This window comes from Aureobasidium namibiae, assembly GCF_000721765.1.
Source record: "Aureobasidium namibiae CBS 147.97 unplaced genomic scaffold scaffold_31, whole genome shotgun sequence".
NCBI classification, from domain to species: Eukaryota; Fungi; Ascomycota; class Dothideomycetes; order Dothideales; family Saccotheciaceae; genus Aureobasidium; species Aureobasidium namibiae.
In genome coordinates this window covers 27938-47993 of record NW_013581178.1, presented here as the reverse complement: position 1 = coordinate 47993, position 20056 = coordinate 27938, and the positions used below count along the sequence as shown (strand labels likewise).

Sequence of the window (20056 nt, the reverse complement as noted above, 5' to 3'; positions counted from 1 at the left end):
CAGTGATCTCTTTCCATCCCATCGAAGTTCTAGAACGAGATGGATTTCCTATCCTATAACGCGAAGTCCTCACACTCACGTAAGCCCACTCCAAGGTCCATCAACTCCTTCTCCACATCTTCCTTGATTTGTAGATACGACTTGCCTGTCGAAGCATTGTCATATGTCGAATGAGCGCCTCGGAGAAGGGTGATGTTCACAGCCTCAAATCCATACGCAATCGCTCCCAGAATCGACGCTCGTACGCAAAAGTCTGTCTGCAAGCCCACAAAAGCAAGATGCTTGACACCTTGCGAATGAAGCGAGGTGGCGAGATCTGAATTCGACTCGAACATATTGCCCAATGGACTTTCAGTCATTGTGATAACAGATACCGCCTGGTCGATACGTACCGACGTCTTTTGGAAATCAACCTCTCGGTCTCAACGCCCTGTCGTGGGGGAAACATCAGATTCCAAGTCGGTTTTCCGCGATACAAAGGGTCTTCTGTTTTTGTCGTCATGTTGTATGAACAGGATCTCGATCGCTTCCTCGCGATGCTTGTTGGTGTCATTGTGTTGGCGAGCGAGGCGTAGGATGCAGCTAATGGCATGATTGATTCTGTCGGCGTCGGGAACACCGCTGGTAAGGTCGGCGATCCCTTCTTGTACATTAACGACGCCTAGTGCTGATTTGGAGGCTATGCTGGTGTTCGCTGTCATGGATGAATGTCGACAAGGGGTTGTCCTGGTTTGATCACCAACGATGAGTCATCACCGTGTTCGTGGTTTGGCGAGCCAAGCTTTCAGCACAGCGACACTTTTGAGGTCGCGTTTTTGGATCCTGATCGCGATGTTGACGACTGTTGATTATGTGGATCTCGTATAGGTCAGAGCAGGCCAATCTTGATCTCCCGTTTGTGACTCTGGCAGCGCAAGACTAGGCTGTGGCAAAGTTCAAAGCACCGCTCTTGGCCCTCAACTTCTTTCCACAAAGCTGTAGAGCGATGATAATCACAAAGGCTCCGACACAAATTCCGGCTTGAGTGCCAAAGCTAACTTTGGTACCACTTGACTGTGCCCAGGTGACCTGGAAATAGCTGATAATGAACCCACCGGTCGCTAAGACAAGTCAGCTTCTAGTCTATGTGTAGTGAGCAAAATGAGCGACTTACTCCTAGCCATGTTGATCAAAGCAGAGACCTCTCCAGAAGCTTCAGGGTAGCTATCGAGATTGTATGCGACGAGGGCGACCGTAGTAATCATGATACCAAACACATATAGACCCCAGAATAGGGATGTCAGCATGTAATGATATGCATCCTCGAGCGCAAAGCCGAGTCCGACGAGTCCAGCGATCATGAACGGCGTGCTGAGCCAGATGATACGCAGTCTGACTTCAGGCTCGAAGTGACCATTGTGTTTCTTGATATATCGCTTTGCAACGCCGTCATGAAGCCAATGTCCACAGAGTTCGCCAAGAATGGCGGCAACGATAGGTGTAAAGTAGAAGAATCCGATTTGTTTTGGCCCAAAGTTGTACAGAGGGGTCAAGAATATCGCGAGGGTTGTGTTGATGCCGACTACCCAGGCGAATGTGAGGCAATAGTAGATAATGGAGAGAAGGACAGTAGGTTTGATGAGGACGCGGATCATGCGCATGCAGGCTTGCCCAAGTGTATTGCGAAGGTGACGAGATTGGTATTGAGATATGCCGATGAGTTGTTCGAGTTGGCTGCCTCTGCTTGGTTGATCGGCAGGATCGATAGAGCGGTCGTAGTACGTCTCTTTCACGAAGAAAATCGTCAAGATCAGGACAAGAGCATTCTGTCCAAGTCAGCTTTTGATTGTGGTGACCAGCATTGCAGCCTCAGTGACTGACCATAGCAAAGAAGACCCAAAAGGCGATTGGCCATTTGAGCGTTGTGATGATGAAAGCGGTCAGCATAGGTCCCATGTAGGGCGACAAGATGATAGAAGCCGCCCAGATGTTGATCTTGCGAGCTCTCTCGTGGAAGAAGAACATATCGAAGATGAACATCAGGCCACCCCCTTGAGCCACGGTGCTGAAGAAACCGTTGAGGATTCGAGCTGCCATGAATGACTCGAAAGTAGTCGCAGCAGCACACCAAGCCGCGGTGGCGGTCGAGAGAACCAGGAAGTAGAACAAGATTGGGAGACAACCTGCCCATGCTGAAAGGATGACAGCAACCACACCACCAGCACCAAGCATAAAGACATTGCCGACTTGAGAATGGTTGACTGTATCCGGAGATATCTTCCACTGACTGTAAGCATGTTAGTCTCCGACGGCACCTAGGTAGAACACATCTTAGACCACTTACGCTGCTTGAGGTAGGAGGGTTACAGCTCCCGTAGCACTCCCATAGTCTGGAGGAACGCAGCAAGACTAACGACGATCAGAACGATGTGTTTCCTGGTTTGGCTCCAGTTCAAGGTGTCTTGAGACGAATTGGAAGGTTGTGGAATCAAGATCGTGTGTCCGTCTCTGGCTGTCTTCAAGTCGCCCCTCGCAGCGCCCCCAAGGTCAGCAACAAAGCCCTCAATTCCTTGAACCCATGCGCATCAGCAACGTTCTCCACTGTCAACGTTTGTGCCTTGTCGTGCTGCATGATGAAGTCTAGAAGTGCAGCTGTCTTCGATACGACCTGCTTGCATTGAGTGGCTATCTAATGTTGTCCGACCATAGGACCCCCTTTATCGGATTTCAAGTGCGGGGTCGTCGGAAATGCAAAGTGCTTCCAGCCGCACCTTCCGAGGTGAACTTCCGATTTTCCGATCAAGCTACACGTATGCGAACTATAGCTATCGCTTTTCTGTCGACATCTTAGCCAAGGTGGCATCTGAGATCCTGCTTGCTAGTTCTGCTCGTACAGACCACAGCTTTACTGTGGCTTCTGGCGCGAACAGGGCCCAATTCGTGCATCTGCTCAACCCTCATGAAGCAGATTGGCAAGACATCATACCGCATGTCCAGCGATCATTGAACCAAAAGTTAGAAGTCGTTCCTTATGAGGAATGGCTCTCCAATCTGTAAACTTCTGCTAAACGTAGTCACGATGACGCCAATCCAGCTTTGAAACCAGTTGACTTCTTCGAGCAAAACAGACACGACTTGAGCCCAAAGTTCTCGACGAAGGAACGCCCAAAGGATGAGCCAGACATTGAGAAGCCTTAAACCTGTCAATGGCGATTGGATGCATCTATGGATGGAGCAGTGGGGATCGAGCGGAGCTAGAAAGGCAATGCTGTGAGATGATTGGCATACTCTCCCGCTCCTACATGAGGGAATGGTGTTGTCCAACCACGACTTTAATCAATCTCAAGTGCGGGGTCACCAGTAACATAAAGACCTGCCACAGCCATCTCCGAAGTGAGGTCCCTCCATTATGGTCGCATCCATGCCCTAGCGATCTCGCTACATACCTCTTGCAAAACACATTATGGCTACACAAAGTGAGCACTACACATTTATCAGCTCCAAGTTCCATACAAATCTGTCTCCTCTCGATCAAATAGCTGTATATAACTGGTCGCCCCGGATTCTCATATTCCCTCTCTCTTCGTCTGCTGATCGTCAAGTTATCACGACTGTCCTGCACGCAGGCATGCAAGCCACGATAGATACATTTCCCGACCTGGCTGGCTCTTGCACACGGCCGCCTCAATCCCGCTCAGGTGATACACAGGGCGGCACGCGATACCACAACAAGGGCGAGGCCCATCTAAGCATTACAGACGTCTCAGATAGATATAGCCTTGACACTCTACGTGCAAACAACTTCGATCAAAAGCTTCTGCTGCCCCAGGATCTTTGCCCGACACCCGCCTTTGCCCATCCAGCTATTCAGCCGCTGGAGCTCTTCAGCGTTCAGGCAAATTTTATTCAAGGCGGCCTCTTACTGGTCGTCTGCATCTACCACAGCATTTGTGATGGCGTTGGCCAGTTCCACGTCACCGAGATGCTCGCAAATCAGTGTCGTCTCGCGTCAACAGAAGACAACAAGACCAGACTTACTTTCAGACCCGATCAATTCGATCGCACCATGCTGTTTGGAGGCGCGCCTCAGGCAGACATCAGCAAGCTCTCTGCCTACACCATCCTCCCTGAGCCCGCGCGCGGTATGCCTGCTTGGGCCTCACCCGAACATCGCAAGCTCGCAAGCGAAACATTCTGTCTGACTAAGGAGACTCTGATCCAGCTCAAGGCCGACGCCACCAGCCAGAAGCCTGCCAGTTCCAAGGAGCCCTATATCTCCACCCACGATGCAGTGTGCGCATTGATTTGGCGAACTACTATGGCCGCTCGTGTGGCAGCAGGCGTGATCAGCAAACACGACGAGACAACTTTCGGAATGCCCGTCGATGGCCGGTCGCAATTAGAGCCGCCGCAGACCCCTGACTTCTTGGGCAACAATGCGATTGGATTCAAGATCGTAGATACTGTCGAGAGGTTGACCGCACCACATAGCCTTGGAGTCGCGGCGTTTGCCATCCGAACAGGCGTCAAAAGCGTTGACAATTCATACATCAAGAACCTGATCACGGTGCTGAACCAGGTGCCCGATTACGGCCAAATCTTCCTCGACATGCTAGAAAACATCAAGACGACAGGATTGTTCCTGACGTCGTGGGCAAAATTCTCTTATGCAGATCTGGACTTTGGAGCAAAGTTTGGAAAATGCGAGATGTTTAGATTTCCTGCTGGGGGCTATATGAATGGTATCGCGGTTGTGTTTCCGCCGTTGAAGAACGGCGGCTGGGAGGTCATGCTGACATTGGAAGAGAAGTGTATGGAAACTTTCAAGAAAAATTCAGTGTGGAAGCAGTATTCGCAGATAGAACAGCTAAGGACTTAGTGAACTTGGAACTTGATGAAGAAGCCTTCTCTTTTGGAATTCAAGAGAACTCAAAGACGCGATGGAAGCGTGACAGAGCTAAGCTTCGACATGATGGCTTGAAATGACATCGAAATACATTATGCTAGTATTATTGGACTGGATATAAACCTGACATTAAGCAAGCAACCTCTTCTCGCTAACACTGACCAGCAGTGTCGATCTTGTAAGAACCCTTGCCGGGGGTCGTATCGAAAGTAATCTGCATTCCTGGACAGATGACGGGTTGCATGTATGAAAATTCCATGGATTGCCCCACTGAAGTCGTGTTAGTGGAAATCATCAGACACGCACGTCGGGAATGAACTTACAGTCGTTGTTCTGCACTCCAACAACAGCAGAGCGACCACGATCGCTGACGTCGAGATTTTGGTACGTGACAGAATTGAGCTTATCCTCGGCGAATTTAATGAGGAAGTGATAGTAAGACGAACAGTCGGTGATATGACTGATGTAAAACTCAAACGTGGTCTGTCGACTTGGTGCAGTCCCACTGACTTGGTAATAGATGCCTTGCTGTGTGTCCCTGTAGATGTAGAGATCTGTCCAAAGACCCAGGACAGTGGATCCATAGAATCGGGGATAGGGAATATACGCGTATCCAAGACTTCCATCGATTGTGTTCAGACCAAGCACTGCATCAGAGTTGACCATGATGTTGGCACTGGGTTGGCCATATAGAGTGAGTGCTACAGGTAATGACACAGCATACACCTCGTCGTCCATATCTCTTGGTGCACCATTGACATCACCGGCGATTGCGGTCGGATGTGCAAGAGCAACGGCGGGAATGTCAGATGCAGCAGTCGTAGGAACACGAATCGGGCTATATGTGGTGAGCTCGGTGATGTGCTGTGTCATTGTAGCGAATGAGTCCGACGAGATGGTGTAGGCAGCGGTACGAATCCTTGTGACAGTTTGCTCAGAGACTTTAGTCGACACGGTCGAGGTAAGATTAAGGCGAAGAGTAGATGTCTGTGTCAAAGTCGTCAATGAAGTGATCAGATTAGTAGCCGTGGTCTCCGCGTCGAAGCTGCTCCTCTCAGTTGTGGTTTGAGTTTGAGTTGCTGTTGAGCTGAAGACAGTGGTGGAATCTGTTGGGTTCTGAGTTGCTGGAACAAACACCGAGAACCACCCGTTGGCGGAACCTCATGGGCTTCGGTCATATCGATGCTGCATCCTTCCACTCGAGTCTCGCGAGACAACGTTCAAGACTTCTACTGAGGGTGCACCGGTGAAAAACTACAGGCCGCGACACGGCGATGGTGGTTGATCGTTTTACAACGACACTCAAAACTGCTCGGCCATATATGTCTGGTTCAATAGCCCTGCAGGATTGTTGACAATCTGGCTGTTGGGCAGGCGCACGCGACCAAGTCCCGAAAGCTTCTCGAATCGCCAAGGTCCTCAGAAACCAGAGCACATGTGTGAAGTCTGGAGAGAGGAGCCGTTGCGACAAACCACTGTTCGCCCTCCCGCGAGACAACCAAAGCTAGACCATAGGCATGTGTCGCATATATGCCTGAGCGTTTCACTGGACCCGCAGCTTCTGTACCAGCGCAAAGCAGTCTAGTCTGTGATCTATTTTCGAATTTCTCACGTGAATCTTCGGCCTGTGTTTCCGCTCTTTCACTACAGCATGTCTCTTCATGCAAGAGACTCTGAACATTCTAGGAGTACTACGTATGGTTATCTCTACGTCATCCATACATGACTTTGACGAGATACAAAGCTCCGGCAATTGAAGAGCTTGATAGGTGGTTACGCGAACGTGATGACTTCTAAAAATGCTTGGTATGGCGTCAACAAACCGCAGACGAGGCTTGGTGTTCTTCAGCTCATTGGACGCACATCTCTTTGATACTGCCACACTATACAGCTGACGATCAAGCCGTGGATCTACCGGCCGCTCAAGAGTCACGGCCAATCAAGTGCGCCCTTGATCAATTCCAGCGTTGCCAGGCAGAATCTCCGGCATCTGTCATTGAGCCCAACTTTGAAGATGGAGACCGGCAAAAGCTAGTTTCCCTCTGTCGACATGATCTACCCAAGGTAGTTCTTGAGAATCTTCGAGAATGCGGTATAGTCGGCAACGGCACCGAAACTGACGGCGACTGTATCAGCAAAGCCTAACCCGGTCATGAAGGTCCACTTACCCATAACACCGTATGAGTCGCGAAAGCTGCAAGCCTAGCCCGCGAAATCTGGCCTCATCGCAGGTCTGGAAGCCAGAATGACTTTTGATTTGCTGCCACATTTGGACAGGTGTAACTTCCTGCCAGGGAGTCCGGTCCGGGCTCAGAGCCAGCAGACTGTTCAATTCTGTCTGCGGCACGCGCCAATTCGAGTATGGCTCATCTGTGAGACTATCGTTCTTGTGGGCCAGCAGATGGTATTGGAGCTGGAAGCTGTGGTTACAGGGCTCAAAGTAGTCGGGCGAGATCGAGGTGATATGCTCAAAGCATGGTTGTTCGAGCCTGCAAAACACGATCAGCGAATTTCCCACTCCAGTCACTTGAGGAAGTCTGCGCACGCGAGAACGAAGTTGACTCCGAGCTGCGTGAGTTCAGTCTCGCTGATAAGCGGACCTTTGATCAGAGGAGAAGTGCACCCGAGAGGCATCTCCTGGATACCAGAGGCCCCGAATAGCGCCGATTCTTCGAGTTGAACGTTCAGTCTCTGATTGCCATGCGACCTGTTCAAGATCTGGACCCATGCTTTTGAGTCTTCCTGGGGCGATGGCTCGGATGAGGATGTGCACGGTGCAGCTCCCAAGCGCTTGAGTTCGGCCTCCATGCACGCAGCTCTTTTTTCGAGGTTTGCAAAGTCTGCTTGTAGCTGCGTGAACTTGGCTTCGAGAGCGACCACGTAATGCTCCTTCTTGTTCCGATGTTTCCTGGAACATCGTTAAAGTTATACAAAGAACAATCGAGTCTTTGGTTGATACTTCTGAGCGGCCCGGACCTGGTTCCTTCTTCTCTGATACTTGGCTTCCTTAAGAGACAGTTCTGTCTCGGCGACTTTTGTTTCAAGACCTTGACACCATCGTCACTGCTGTTCGATGAAGCCGATACTACTTCCAAGATTCCCCGGACTTACCATTTTTCCCAAAAGGACTGTTCAGAAACTGCTTGGCGTTGCTCCATACAAAAAATCGGTGGTCGATCGACATGGTGTTCGTTTCTTAATCTCTTCTTGGGGGAAGAAGTCGAGGGACAGTGCTTTCGGTAATCGGGTTTGCGGTCTTAATCAGTCAACTCAGAGCCCAACATGAATAATACTTATCCAGAAACTGATGTTACTCACTTCGACATGCAGGGCGGGGGCTTGTACGGGGTCCAGGTGTGGGGTACGTGATAGCCGATTTCGAGAAGGATTTGGTGGACGCGTCGTTATGGTTCACACGTGTTTTGAGCGATTTAGAAGACCGATCTTGATAAGGAAATTTCCTGAAATCTGATTTGGCGACCAGAAGGGGTCAGCTCTTCCTATCGAAGTTGTTGACACGGCATGTTTTATGGTTGTCCCGAAATTCCGAGCTACCAACTAGCTTTACCGCGACGAATTTAGTGGGACACCGCCACAAAATCTTTGAGCATTTTTGAATTATTTCTGAACCTTCGGAGTGGAAGGAAACAAGAAATGGCCAGGGCAGGGTTGAATGCTTGGTTCATCCTGCATTCAATGTATAATTGGCTTGGAGGTAGGCAGACATTAGAAGCGGAAGAACTGGAAACACGGTGACCGCGTACCGGGTGTTTTTGCCAGTTGGGGACACGGCTGCCACATAAGTTTCCCGTCTCCAACGCAGCAGGCAGGTAGTCTGTATATCAGCGATTTGCATCACAACACCGGTTTATTCCATACTTCGGAGCAACAGAGAACCAGAATAGGGAGCGGCTTCAAAGATAGGTAATGGCAAAATCGGTCTCCAGTCGTGAACGACAACACACGAGATCAACGGGACGAATTGGATTTCTTATAACGCATCTGTACAAAACATGACATCAGTACTAGTCTGAGAAGCATCAATCGCAAAGCTCAATAAATCCATTCCCGATCATGCAAACTCGCTCGCCAACCGACAAATCACAGAAATTCGACCACAAAACACGCCGCGCCGAATTTGTGCCCGTTCTTCCAGAGACCATCACATCCACCACTTCTCGTACACTGCCAGGCCTTGAGCATTCGCAGTCGCGCCTGAGACGGCGATGTTTTGAATCTGTTTTGCGCTCTTAGGACCTCCGCTAGTATCGATCGTGCAGATACTGGCTGGAGTGGTCCCATTGCCAGCCGAAAGAACCAAATCTTGTTGTCCGAGATGCGGAAGTCCGTCATGCCCGCGTTGTAGTTGGGCGGGTAGTATTCGCTGACAATTTTGCCAGAGGTCAGGTTGGTCTCCACCAAACGATTGATGGTCGGGTCAGTGACAAACCCAGTACCAGTGTAGGTCGAGATTTCGGCCCAGCATGTCGCTCCCTGGCCAGTGATGTTTGTTGTGGCCATCGGCTGAGCGGTCAAATCATTGAGGTCTAGGACCACAGCGCCAAAGTTCGCCTGACTGGACAAGACAAGGTTGTTGCTCCGTGGAATCACAGCAGATCCAAACTCAACAGCCAAACCAGGGGGCATGAACTGCTCGCCTTGTTGGGAAAGAGATCCATTTGGGAGGACGGCGTATTTCTCGACAAATCCAGGCATGTCTTTACCGTTACCCTTGACAAAAACAATGACCTCGGACTCATCACCATTGAAGATGATGTCTCCCACTCCGGGGATTGAACCAGTGGGTGGGTTCTGTGTCTGACCCACGTTCAAGCGACGCAGCTCATCGAAGTCGCCCATCCCGCAGGTCGAATCGAATGAGGCGCAACTGACGCCGGCGTTGATGCCAGTGTTAGCCACACACACCATCTTGTGTTTCAGTGACACTGCCACAGGCACGGGGAAATCCCCCATGGAGCTTTTGCAACCAAGCAGTGTGGGTTCCATGGGATTCCAAGGATCGATAGAGAACATGGAGACCGAGTTAGACCCGGCGTTGACGTTGAAAAGGTACTGAACGGTATTAGCGTTGGTCTCATACAAAGTCTGATGAACAACATACATCTCCCGCAACGACAATCGAGTCAGAGCTCGAGAGAGCGTCAGGCTGACCAGGCTTTCCCGTCATGGAGTTCAGTAGATTTCCTCCATCACCCCCGGTAGCTGTAAGTATAGTGCCTGGGTAGAGACTGCCATTCGCCGAGGCTGCCATTGCTACGATGGAATTAGGAACCACATTCGTCATGGTGTAGACGACTCTTCGGTTTACGAATCCGGAATCGCACATAAACTCAGGCACCAGCCAGGGGAACCAATCTCTACAATCCCAGTGCGAGGTATGACGCTTGCCTGAGATGTGATCGTCATGGCTGAAACGGCTATCAGGGTGGATGCGACTCGGTGCATGTTGAGTGATGGTTGGTCGATGGGGCGCGTCTTAACCTGGTTGATGGTGTGAGTGAGGGAGTGAGATGATGCTGGAAGATGGCAATCACATCGTCCTCTAGCACATTGTTATATAGGGCGATCGATTCTCATCGGCCGTAGTCAGTGGCTATGATGGCTTGGTGCATGACTTCCATCGTTCGAGGAACTGATTCCATAAACCGAGAAAGGCGCTGCGCTTTGGAAGATCCCATGACTGTAGAAGATTATGAACATGTTTCCATAATCGAAGACTTGATGCCGTTCGGGGTCGGGCGTGGGTGTGTGCTTGCAAGGAGACGAGGCCGCGGATAAATTGTGGGGTGATTATGGAAACAAATTCCATCCTCCAGAATCCCGACAGATCCGTAAGAGTCATCGCCTCCACGCAAGCAGCGCCAAAGCTTACGGAATCTTTTCTACAAGCCCTTGTCTAACCAGTCCTGTCGGTCTCTCGAGACTCCATGACCTAGTTCCCACAGAGTGGCGTCCAGCTTCCCAAAGGTTGTGATTACCAGGAGTCACACCAAGCTTCACAAAAACGGGCGTGACGGTCGGACGGCCATGTGTTGACGCGTCTGAAAACCAGGGCTTCGCCACGGGCGGTTGGAGCGACTCCAAGGTGAAAACTCGCGAGGCGCTGACATCAAAGATTCAACGCAAGCAGAATTCTGTCCAGCGACTCAGCAGGTGTTTCGTCCTTCGTGGTGTTGAGAGACGATGGGGACAGCTAGGCTTGTTACAAGATTCGGAGCTCAAAGCTCGTCCCAAGACGCCTCGGCTCGACCCCGCAAGCATTCTCACAGCATGTGATATGTATAGTCATCATCCGACGACGACATCACGATATATTCGAACAGACACGACATCGAGCGTTCTTGCCCGAACGCTGTTGTTCACCAGAACCGGGTTGAATTCGGAACATGTATTCGAACACCTCCAAGAAGCCAGTCATCGCTGTCGTCGGCGCCGGTCCAGGCATAGGCGAAGCCGTCGCCCGTCGCTTTGCAGTCGAAGGCTTTGTTGTCGCGTTGCTTGCTCGCACAGAAGAAACACTCAAGGTCATGGCCGACGGAATGAACAGCGACATAGGAGAAGACACGGCACATTACTACATCACGGATCTTCGAGTCGAAAGCACTGTCCTATCTAGCTTCCAAAGAATTCGCGCCGACTTGGGGCCTGTGGAGGTGCTGGTCTACAACGCTGGCGCTCGTCGAGTCAACGGCCGCTCTATCCTCGACACAACGACCGACGAGTTCGAAAACTTCACCAAAATCAACCTTTTCGGCGCCTTCTGGTCCAGCAAATGTGTGCTCCCAGATATGCTCGCAGCTGGAAAAGGTACAATCCTTTTCACAAGCGCCACAGGTGCCTTACGTGGTATGCCTGGACTCGCCAGCTTCTCTTCCGGCAAGTTTGGATTGCGATCGCTATGTCAAGTTCTCACGCGGGAGTACCAAAGCAAAGGCATCCATTCTGTCAATATCATCGTTGACGGACCAGTTGACGGGAAGCTCATTGGAGGCGTGAGCAGAAGAAAATGGCAGCGAGCTGGCGATGATGAGAAGTTGAAGGACCCAGAGTCTTACTTGTTACAGCCCACCGATCTGGCTCACACGTACTGGTTCTTACACACGCAACCAAGGAGCACCTGGACGCAGGAACTCGACGTTCGGGCGATGAAGGAGACGTTATTCACAAAGCTTTGATGTGTCCCGCCATGGTCGTATCCGTCATGTATAAGCTTTGGGGGAAAGAAGATCGGTAGACGAATCTATACCGCTCGATTCCTCTAGCTAGTTATCCCAGACGAGCCTTCGAGAGCCCGATTGTTTGCTCATTTGTTTCGGAGCGGAGTGATTTGGGAGCTGGGTTCAGGTCACGTTTTGGCTGGGAATGGGCTGGGTCTGAGGTGGCTCTCATGGGCGCAGAGCGGCTTCATTGTACAGCAAGAGCTCAAACTGTATGGCAAGACTGTAGCCTAGGCGCGACTTGATACTGATGAGTCAACATACCGATTTAAACGCAACTCATGTGGGGAGAGGGAGCGGGGCAGTAGTTCCATCCAGCCGAGGTCAGTCCCGTGATTGCGGAGTTCTTGTAGCGCGAATATCTCTCAAAGATAGGTATACATCGGTCGCTCTCTGATCAAGTGCCCACGCTAACGCCGACTTCTGGTAGCGACAGCCATGACGCACTCGCATGGCGGAAAACTGACCATCTATGTCGATTGTGGTCAGTAGCGCGCCATCGCCCTCAAGGTCATGCTGACTTCCACAGTGTCGCCATATTCGTGGTTCGGTTTCACGAATGCAAGGAATTTTCGTCCGCAACTCCAGCCCTATGGGATCGAAGTCTGCATTGAGCCATTCTTCTTGGGAGGCGCACGGAATGGCGTAGGCAATCCTTGGACACCACCGCCAGAAGCCAAGGCTGCATTTGCGCAACAAGACTTGGATCTCACGTCAGAAGCTCTGGGTCTGAAGGTCGTCAGGCCCAAAGTCTTCCCTATATCATCTTTGTCTGTGAGTTGTGTCAATCACGACCGGTAGCAGCAAAAGCTGATTTGACGAGGCTGTCCGCGTCGCCAGATATGTCAAAGACCATTACTCGGCAGAAGAATTCGAAGAGACATTTTTAGGCTTGGTCTCAGGCTATTGGAACAAAGGTATCGACATTTCCACGATCGAAGGAATCCGAAAGGCCCTGGAGGGCGTATTCTCGACAGAAGACCTTGGACGCATAATGCACGGATCGGTCGAGTCTGGAAATAAGAAACGAGTCATAGAGACCACAATGGCTGTCGGAGCATTCGGCGCACCGTGGATTACCGCGATTAACGCGAAGCTTCAGAAAAGAAACTGGTTTGGAAATGACCGTTGGCACCAGGTTTTCTATCATCTGGGCGTTCCATTCACTCATCTTGCTATAACGCGACCTGGCACAGACAAAGCAAACCTATGAGTCAGGGTGGACATTTCTGATTTCGCCAATTGACAATCACTGTTATGCTGAACGGCAACTGTATCTTGTACGTCATGATTGCTCCAGACATTGTCTTTGTTGACGTTTGTCTCTATCTCAGATGCAGCCGGAGAGGCCCACAGTGTACTCATTCTACGTCAACTGTCTGGATGTCAGAGCATGAATTGACGCATGGCGCGGCAAGAGCGAACATTCGGCAACCAAGCTCGAAATTAAGTTGAGAATACGATGCTTAGACAGAATTCAGGGTCTAGCTCGTCGTATCCGGGCGACGAACAGTGATGGATTCTATTCCCGTAACTGTAAAATGACATCAGTACCGGCAGTCAATATCGCGCTCTTTGATTTGAGTAACAGACTTGAGACAGCATGCTAAAAATAATATCGATCTGCCTCTTGCATCATCTGCTATATATTAGAATGTGAACATATTTAAGCCTGCCACCTCGTGGGTGAAGCAGGCAGTCTCCATCATCTGCTCCTCATCCTTAATCACCTTTATTCAAACACCAGGATATATTGTCTAGCCTTCCAAAATGGTTCTCACGCAACAGATTCGAAATGCTGTGATCACAGCCTCAATGGTCAGCGCTTACACTTCTGATAATTGGGCTGGAGGCATCCACGAAGACAAAGGCCGAGTCACACAAGCCAGTGTCGACATCGTTGTGCCAGACTGCACCGTGGGCATACCAGCATACAACTATGTACCGTATTCTGTTTCCGGCTGGGCTGGTATTGATGGCTCTGACAGCTGCAACGATGTCGTGCTCCAAGCTGGTATATTCCTTCCACAAGACATAACCCACGATTCCATGCTGACATACGACTAGGCTTCTTCTGCACTGCAGAATCGATTGACAACAAGACTACCACATCCTACGACGCCTGGACCGAATGGTTCCCGGCGCCTCAACAAACCTATAACGACTTCGAACTGCAGGCAGGTGATGTCCTCACCATCAGAATCGTTGCAAACTCGAAGACATCGGGATCGACACTGCTTCACAATCACCGTACAGGAAAGAAAGCGCAGACCAACTACGCAAACCAGACAACTCCTTTGTGCTTGAACTCTGCCGAGTGGGTGATCGAGTCTGAGCTAGCGTTCACGTCGTTTGGACTGGACGGAGAGCGCACTGCTGGATACAATCCTTTTGTTTTCGAGCATGCATCGTACACAACCACTGGTAAGAAACATGCATACTCGGTTTTGTAGCGGATATTTCGGGTTACTGACAATGAACCAGACGGTAAGAAGCATCTCGCCAAGGCTGAAGACATGTTCAATATGGTCCAAAACGGCACGGAGGTGGCAGAGGCTGTTTACGAGAAGAACGGTCTGTTCAAAGTCAAGGATGTCACTCCCGCAGACTTCGCGAAAGGCGTGTGATGGACTAGCTCTCGAGATTTTCTTTCCCGTGGTCTGATTTGACAGTGTGAACTTCGGGGTATCAGTTAATAAAGTGTCTGATAATACATTAATGCAACTCTATTCGCATGCATAGTGGTTCTCGACACCCTTAAAAACTGGATCTTGTCAACTCGTCCACAATATAGGCCGGAATGGTCGATATCTGAAGTCCATAGCAGATGGCGTTTGAGGCGCGGCGTGCTCGACCTGCGAGTGGGAGACAGGAGTAGGTTGCTCAATTCTGAGCATCCCACAATAGCCTCCACCAACCATCTATCTCTGCCAGGGCGCTAGGAGCGCCAACTTCTACTATCTTTCCGTTATCCATGACGACGACACGATTGCAGCTAAGCAGACTGCTCAACCTGTGAGCCACACTGATGACAGTATGATTGCTAAACTCGTCCTCGATTACTCTCCTCATAAGCTCATCGGTATGCTTGTCCACACTCGACGTCGCTTCGTCCAGAATCAACAACTTCGCATCATCCTTCCTCAGGATTGCACGAGCAAGGCAGAAAACCTGCTTCTGGCCGTGACTCAACCCAAGATCCGATATACTCACATCGAGACCGCCACGACGCGATATCAGATCCCAAAGATCTACGCGTTGCAGTGCGGCGATTATAGCTTCGTCGGATACCGGTCTCTCCGAAATCTCAGAGTCTAGGTCGGAGAAAGGGGCAGAGTGGGGTGCAGCGTTGAACCGCACCGTGCCTGACAGAATATATGGCTCCTGGGGAATGGCGATGACTGATTCTCTCGTTTTCTGTCGAGGAATAATTGAGAGATCGATGTCGTCAATGGCTACACTACCTGCGCTGAGAGGTAGCAGCCGAAAAATGAGAGCTATCAAAGTCGACTTGCCGGATCCGGTCCTGCCACAGATGCCGATCTTCTCACTTGAGCGAATGGAAAGAGACACTTTGTGCAAGACAAGTGGTTTGTTGTCTCCATAGCCCGCGTCGACAGCCTTGAAAACGACGGTGCCCTTCGCCGGCCACGTTGTTGGCGGCAAGTCGCGTTCAGAAGGAAGATCCTCAGGCTTGACCTCATGCTCGAGCTTCTTGAGACGTGCGACAGCCCCAATCGAAGTCTCCAGGGCTGTCCAATGCTGGATTAAGGCCGCGAGACTTGAGCTAAAGCCCATGACGGAGATTAGTGCAACACCGATCTGCCCACCAGATGAATGATCTTTGAATTGTGTCGCGAAGGTGACCAATACAATGGCCACACCAGCAACCGTGAGTGCTAGACAGAGACCCAACCACTGCTGAATCATGTAAAGTAGATAATTCGGTACCTGTGATGCATCCATCTTCTCGAGGAAGCTCGAATGGAAACTAGACTGCCACTGAAAGGCTCGAATGGTGACGAGGCCTTCTTGGGTCTCAGAAAAGTGTGTAAAGAGCGGCGATCTCATCTCAAGATCTAGGAAGCGCAATTGACGACTTGTGCGCAGGTAGAACTTTTGGATGCCGTACAGTAGGGCTCCGATGAAAGGTATAAATGCGACAAGATAATACGATCCATAACATATCAAAGCAATATCCCATACTATCTCTGACGCATCACCAGTGACTTGGAGGAGCGCTATAGGTAGAGGCCCATCAAAAATGGTCATGTCTTGGCTGAAACGATTAAGGATGACACCAGCGTCAGTCGTTGCAAAATAGCTCAGCGGAGCAGCGGCGATAGTGGAGAGCAAGATCCAGTGCAGTCTTAGACCACTGCGGGGAATCATCTGAACCATTATGATCCTAGAATTGATTAGAGATGAAACGAATGTGTACAATTGAGAAACGTACCACAAAGAGATATACACAAGGGCCAAGCCACATATCGCGCCCACGAACATGACGGAGATGTACATGTCAGTCCGCTTACCGCGAGCGTCTGCCCAGAACTGAACCCAGAGATCTATCTGAGCGTTATTAAAGGGTAATCGTACAGCAATGGAATGCGTACCTGGGAAGGACTCCAGACTGATCTTGATGAACTGAGAAACAAGAAACGCTACAAGAATCGTCACTCCGGCGTTTCGGGCGTAGTATTTGTACAACGAGAAGTCGCCCAATCTCCGATCAGAAATAGGCAAGTCATCTGGGACATCGGACCCCAATGGTTCAGAGACAGGATCATCTGTCCTGGTTGTTATATCCTCGTGCTCGATCTGAGTTCGAACTTGGATTGCGAGATTTCGAACATAACCTTGTCTAGTTGTGAGTTGGTCGAACGAGCCCTGTTCTACGGGAGCTCCGTCTTTGTCTAGCGCAATAATGTAATCCGCAGCGTGCAAATGCTGCACAGCGTGAGTTGCAAGTATCACTGTCGTATCGTGTTTCTTGAACAGACCATGCTTCGACAACAGCCGTTCGGAGACGAGCTCTTCGGTTTTCGCATCGAGAGCACTGAAAACATCATCAAGCAAGACGATTGCTTTTCTCGCGTATACAGCACGAGCAAGGGCAAGCCTTTGACGCTGTCCGCCGCTCAAAGTCAGCCCTCGACTTCCAATTACGGCATCATCACGATCAGCAAAGCGAGAAATATCCATCTCTAGTGCGCACGAGAAGACTACGGATTTGTACCAAGCCTCTGAGTACGCGTCAGTACCTGTAATGATGCTCCTGATTGTTCCATTAGGTAACCAGGCTGACTGTTGGCAGTATGCAACATCTGAGGTGCGCATTCGGACGAAGCCTTTCAGATTCTGAATCTCCCCAAGTAAACCAAGAAGAAGACTGGTCTTGCCGGATCCGACAGGTCCTATGATCATGTTGATGGTGCCTTGCTTGAGCGCGAATGTGAGGTTCCGGATTGCCAGAGTATCCGACGAATAGCCAAAAGAGCATTCGTCAAAAGTCAAGATGTCGCTGATCCCTTGTGCTGCCTTCGGCGACATGGCTTGCAGTTCGATCGCGGATGATGCCGGAGATAGTTGTGGAGTGCTTCTGTGGTTGATGACGCGATTGTCACTCTTGGTCTCTGCAGCTAGAAACTTCTGGATGCGCTCGAAACAGCCGATGGCTCCCATATATGATGGTATGCTGGACGTGACAGAGCCCAGGGGTCTATCGAGCAGATTGATGAGTGAAACCAGGCTATAACCCTTGGCTGCGGTAAACTCATTGTCTCCAGCGCGTGCTTGCAATGCTACAGTCATCAGAATGAAAGCTTTCGCAAAACTCGGCATCATGTTGCCGAATATGTTGAGCCATATCGTGCACATTCGAACAGCAACCGACTTGTCCAGCTCGAATCTGCGTTGGTCTTGGAGCAAGGCTCGCATCCTGCTTGTCAAGCCTAGCATCTTCAATGCTTTCATGTCTTTGAGGAACGACGCTGTTAAGGCTACGCGCTGCTGGATGGCTGCGTTCCACTTCGGCCGGTTTTTCCTCATCTTTGGGCCCACCCAGAGAGCATTTCCGGCTGCGCTTCCAAGAGCGAGCACAATTGGTGCGAGACATCCGACTCCAGAACCCTTGCCAAGCAAATACATCGCAATGACCACCTCGATAGTGCTTGCCCAGATCTCGTGCATCTCCTCTGAGACACCGACAATGTAATCGACGTCGGCAGAGAGGCTGATGGGACTGGCGTCTTCCACGGCAGTGTATTGTAGACCCAAGGTCTTCTCATAGATCAAGACCGAGAGTGAACCACGTAACATGGTCATGAACCTGAAGTTGGCGTGTTGGAAGCGCCCGTTGGAGATTGCGATGCCTATGTAGATGATCGCAGTTGCGCCGATGATCCCATAGCCTGTATTCTTTTCTTTCTCGGTATCGTCGACGAATCTGATGATTCTGGAAATCAAGAACGGCTGCGAGTAGTTGAAGCCGACGAGGGCAAGTCTGGGAATGATAGGGGCGAGCAGAGGTATTTTGAGACATGATATAGTGTTCCAGAACAATGCGTGTTGTCCACCTTTGTCTGATCTTTGCCAGGAGACTCGAGCCTTTTCAGCAAGAGCCTTTGAAGACAATGCTTCGTCCAAGCTGTACAGATCTTTGGAAGCAATAGACCTCTTGAAGCCGATGATCAGAAATGGATTGAGCCACCAGAAGAGACTTCGGTTGTAAAGGCCACTTCTGCCCTCTGGTGTTGTACCATGGTAGGGCGGCTTCAGAAATGCACCTTTCTCTTTGGCCTCAAGGATAAGAAGGACAACTTTGAGAGACAACGTTGAGGAGAACAGTTTGGCGACTATCTGTAGGCTGTATATCTTCCATAGCGTCCGAAGTTGGACCGCATCAAAGAGCACGGAGAAGAAGAGGTAGAAGTTCAGCAGTGCCGAAGGACGGACCGACTTTGTGTGCTCCAAGTGCGACAACAGGCACATGCATACAGCCCCGATGAATGAAATAGCCGCAGCCGCAAGCGAGAGGCTGGTCCGGGGGGTCGACGGTAGAGCCACAACCACTAGCAACGCCAATTGCGTGCACGTATAGCAGCTGGTGGTGACCTGCATCTCTTAGCTTCGAGGGACTAGTAAGGAGAGGGCTCGTCGTCACCAGCTTCGAAGTATGCCATCGACTCTGTGACGTTTTCGCGTCGCGGCGAACTATTGCGCTCAGACGAATGATGGAACCTAACACAAGCAAAGCCGAAGGGATCAGGGACAGGAACGCTTCTTCGAAGAGTAAAGTGAAATCGAAAGCACGACAAATCGTCGCAACCGAGGGTCCAAACGAGTTGTCGTCGGCGAAAGCACAACCGGAGTAGTCAGACGTGAACTTCCTGCCCAACGGCAGGGCAGCCGCCGGAATAGTGGTGTTCAATGACATTTAGACAAGTCTGCCCACAGACTGCAGTTGCGCATGATGTGTCAGTTGCTTGACGTGAGGAGATGCTGGGGAGGAAGTCAAGATGGCTGCCTGGCGCTCATGGCCCTTATCGCTACCTCGGTAGCCTTATCGCTGAAGTCGTGACCGGTGAATGCGACACTTGCCGGCAGAATTGCTAGCCTGAATACCCTTGGAAGCTGTCTGCGACAAAATCTCGAACGACCAACTTTGCTGATCGAATTCCAGAGATACACCTCTTCAATCTCGGGGTCAAGTTGCAGAGTACTCACTGCCGGTGTTGATCAGGTGAGAGGCATGAATGATGGTCTGCGCGAATTACGGGATCAGAAGGATTCAAAGTCTAAGGAAGCCGAAGCGAGGGGGAGGCAACTCACGTTTAAACTTCTACTCGGTTCGCTCGGGAATACACGATAAGAACATGGGGACTGGCGGTTACCGTTTGTCGTGACTCGTACTTCAGCTGTTGACGAAAGT

The 20056-nt window shown here is 50.6% G+C and overlaps 10 protein-coding genes across 10 annotated transcripts; 4 read left to right on the top strand and 6 right to left on the bottom strand.

Annotated features, from left to right (window-relative positions):
- Positions 1-53: 53 nt before the first annotated feature.
- Positions 54-701, bottom strand: M436DRAFT_77018 (uncharacterized protein; the record flags this gene model as incomplete). Its single annotated transcript, XM_013567033.1, has 2 exons — positions 54-413; positions 447-701. 2 exons carry the CDS (start codon positions 699-701, stop codon positions 54-56), a joined length of 615 nt encoding a protein of 204 aa, XP_013422487.1.
- Positions 702-918: 217 nt separating this feature from the next.
- M436DRAFT_77017 (MFS general substrate transporter) lies at positions 919-3441 on the bottom strand (the record flags this gene model as incomplete). Its single annotated transcript, XM_013567032.1, has 5 exons — positions 919-1100; positions 1154-1805; positions 1861-2266; positions 2380-2548; positions 3426-3441. The coding sequence occupies 5 exons, from the start codon at positions 3439-3441 to the stop codon at positions 919-921; spliced, it is 1425 nt and encodes a 474-aa protein (XP_013422486.1).
- A 1-nt stretch (position 3442) lies between these two features.
- Positions 3443-4858, top strand: M436DRAFT_68265 (uncharacterized protein; the record flags this gene model as incomplete). Its single annotated transcript, XM_013567028.1, has 1 exon — positions 3443-4858. The coding sequence occupies one exon, from the start codon at positions 3443-3445 to the stop codon at positions 4856-4858; it is 1416 nt and encodes a 471-aa protein (XP_013422482.1).
- Positions 4859-5036: 178 nt separating this feature from the next.
- Positions 5037-5758, bottom strand: M436DRAFT_86522 (uncharacterized protein; the record flags this gene model as incomplete). Its single annotated transcript, XM_013567031.1, has 2 exons — positions 5037-5155; positions 5209-5758. 2 exons carry the CDS (start codon positions 5756-5758, stop codon positions 5037-5039), a joined length of 669 nt encoding a protein of 222 aa, XP_013422485.1.
- Positions 5759-6940: 1182 nt separating this feature from the next.
- On the bottom strand, positions 6941-8069 carry M436DRAFT_68263 (uncharacterized protein; the record flags this gene model as incomplete). Its single annotated transcript, XM_013567027.1, has 5 exons — positions 6941-7001; positions 7054-7374; positions 7431-7793; positions 7845-7932; positions 7997-8069. The coding sequence occupies 5 exons, from the start codon at positions 8067-8069 to the stop codon at positions 6941-6943; spliced, it is 906 nt and encodes a 301-aa protein (XP_013422481.1).
- A 917-nt stretch (positions 8070-8986) lies between these two features.
- On the bottom strand, positions 8987-10190 carry M436DRAFT_68262 (uncharacterized protein; the record flags this gene model as incomplete). The annotated part of the gene is made up of 2 exons (XM_013567026.1): positions 8987-9958; positions 10008-10190. The coding sequence occupies 2 exons, from the start codon at positions 10188-10190 to the stop codon at positions 8987-8989; spliced, it is 1155 nt and encodes a 384-aa protein (XP_013422480.1).
- Positions 10191-11292: 1102 nt separating this feature from the next.
- On the top strand, positions 11293-12081 carry M436DRAFT_58727 (NAD(P)-binding protein; the record flags this gene model as incomplete). Its single annotated transcript, XM_013567001.1, has 1 exon — positions 11293-12081. One exon carries the CDS (start codon positions 11293-11295, stop codon positions 12079-12081), a length of 789 nt encoding a protein of 262 aa, XP_013422455.1.
- A 480-nt stretch (positions 12082-12561) lies between these two features.
- On the top strand, positions 12562-13336 carry M436DRAFT_86519 (glutathione S-transferase; the record flags this gene model as incomplete). Its single annotated transcript, XM_013567030.1, has 3 exons — positions 12562-12607; positions 12653-12897; positions 12947-13336. The coding sequence occupies 3 exons, from the start codon at positions 12562-12564 to the stop codon at positions 13334-13336; spliced, it is 681 nt and encodes a 226-aa protein (XP_013422484.1).
- Positions 13337-13938: 602 nt separating this feature from the next.
- M436DRAFT_58835 (concanavalin A-like lectin/glucanase) lies at positions 13939-14750 on the top strand (the record flags this gene model as incomplete). The annotated part of the gene is made up of 3 exons (XM_013567019.1): positions 13939-14137; positions 14191-14547; positions 14608-14750. 3 exons carry the CDS (start codon positions 13939-13941, stop codon positions 14748-14750), a joined length of 699 nt encoding a protein of 232 aa, XP_013422473.1.
- Positions 14751-15006: 256 nt separating this feature from the next.
- On the bottom strand, positions 15007-19561 carry M436DRAFT_58788 (P-loop containing nucleoside triphosphate hydrolase protein; the record flags this gene model as incomplete). Its single annotated transcript, XM_013567008.1, has 4 exons — positions 15007-16531; positions 16580-16695; positions 16780-19239; positions 19289-19561. 4 exons carry the CDS (start codon positions 19559-19561, stop codon positions 15007-15009), a joined length of 4374 nt encoding a protein of 1457 aa, XP_013422462.1.
- Between the last annotated feature and the right edge of the window lie 495 nt (positions 19562-20056).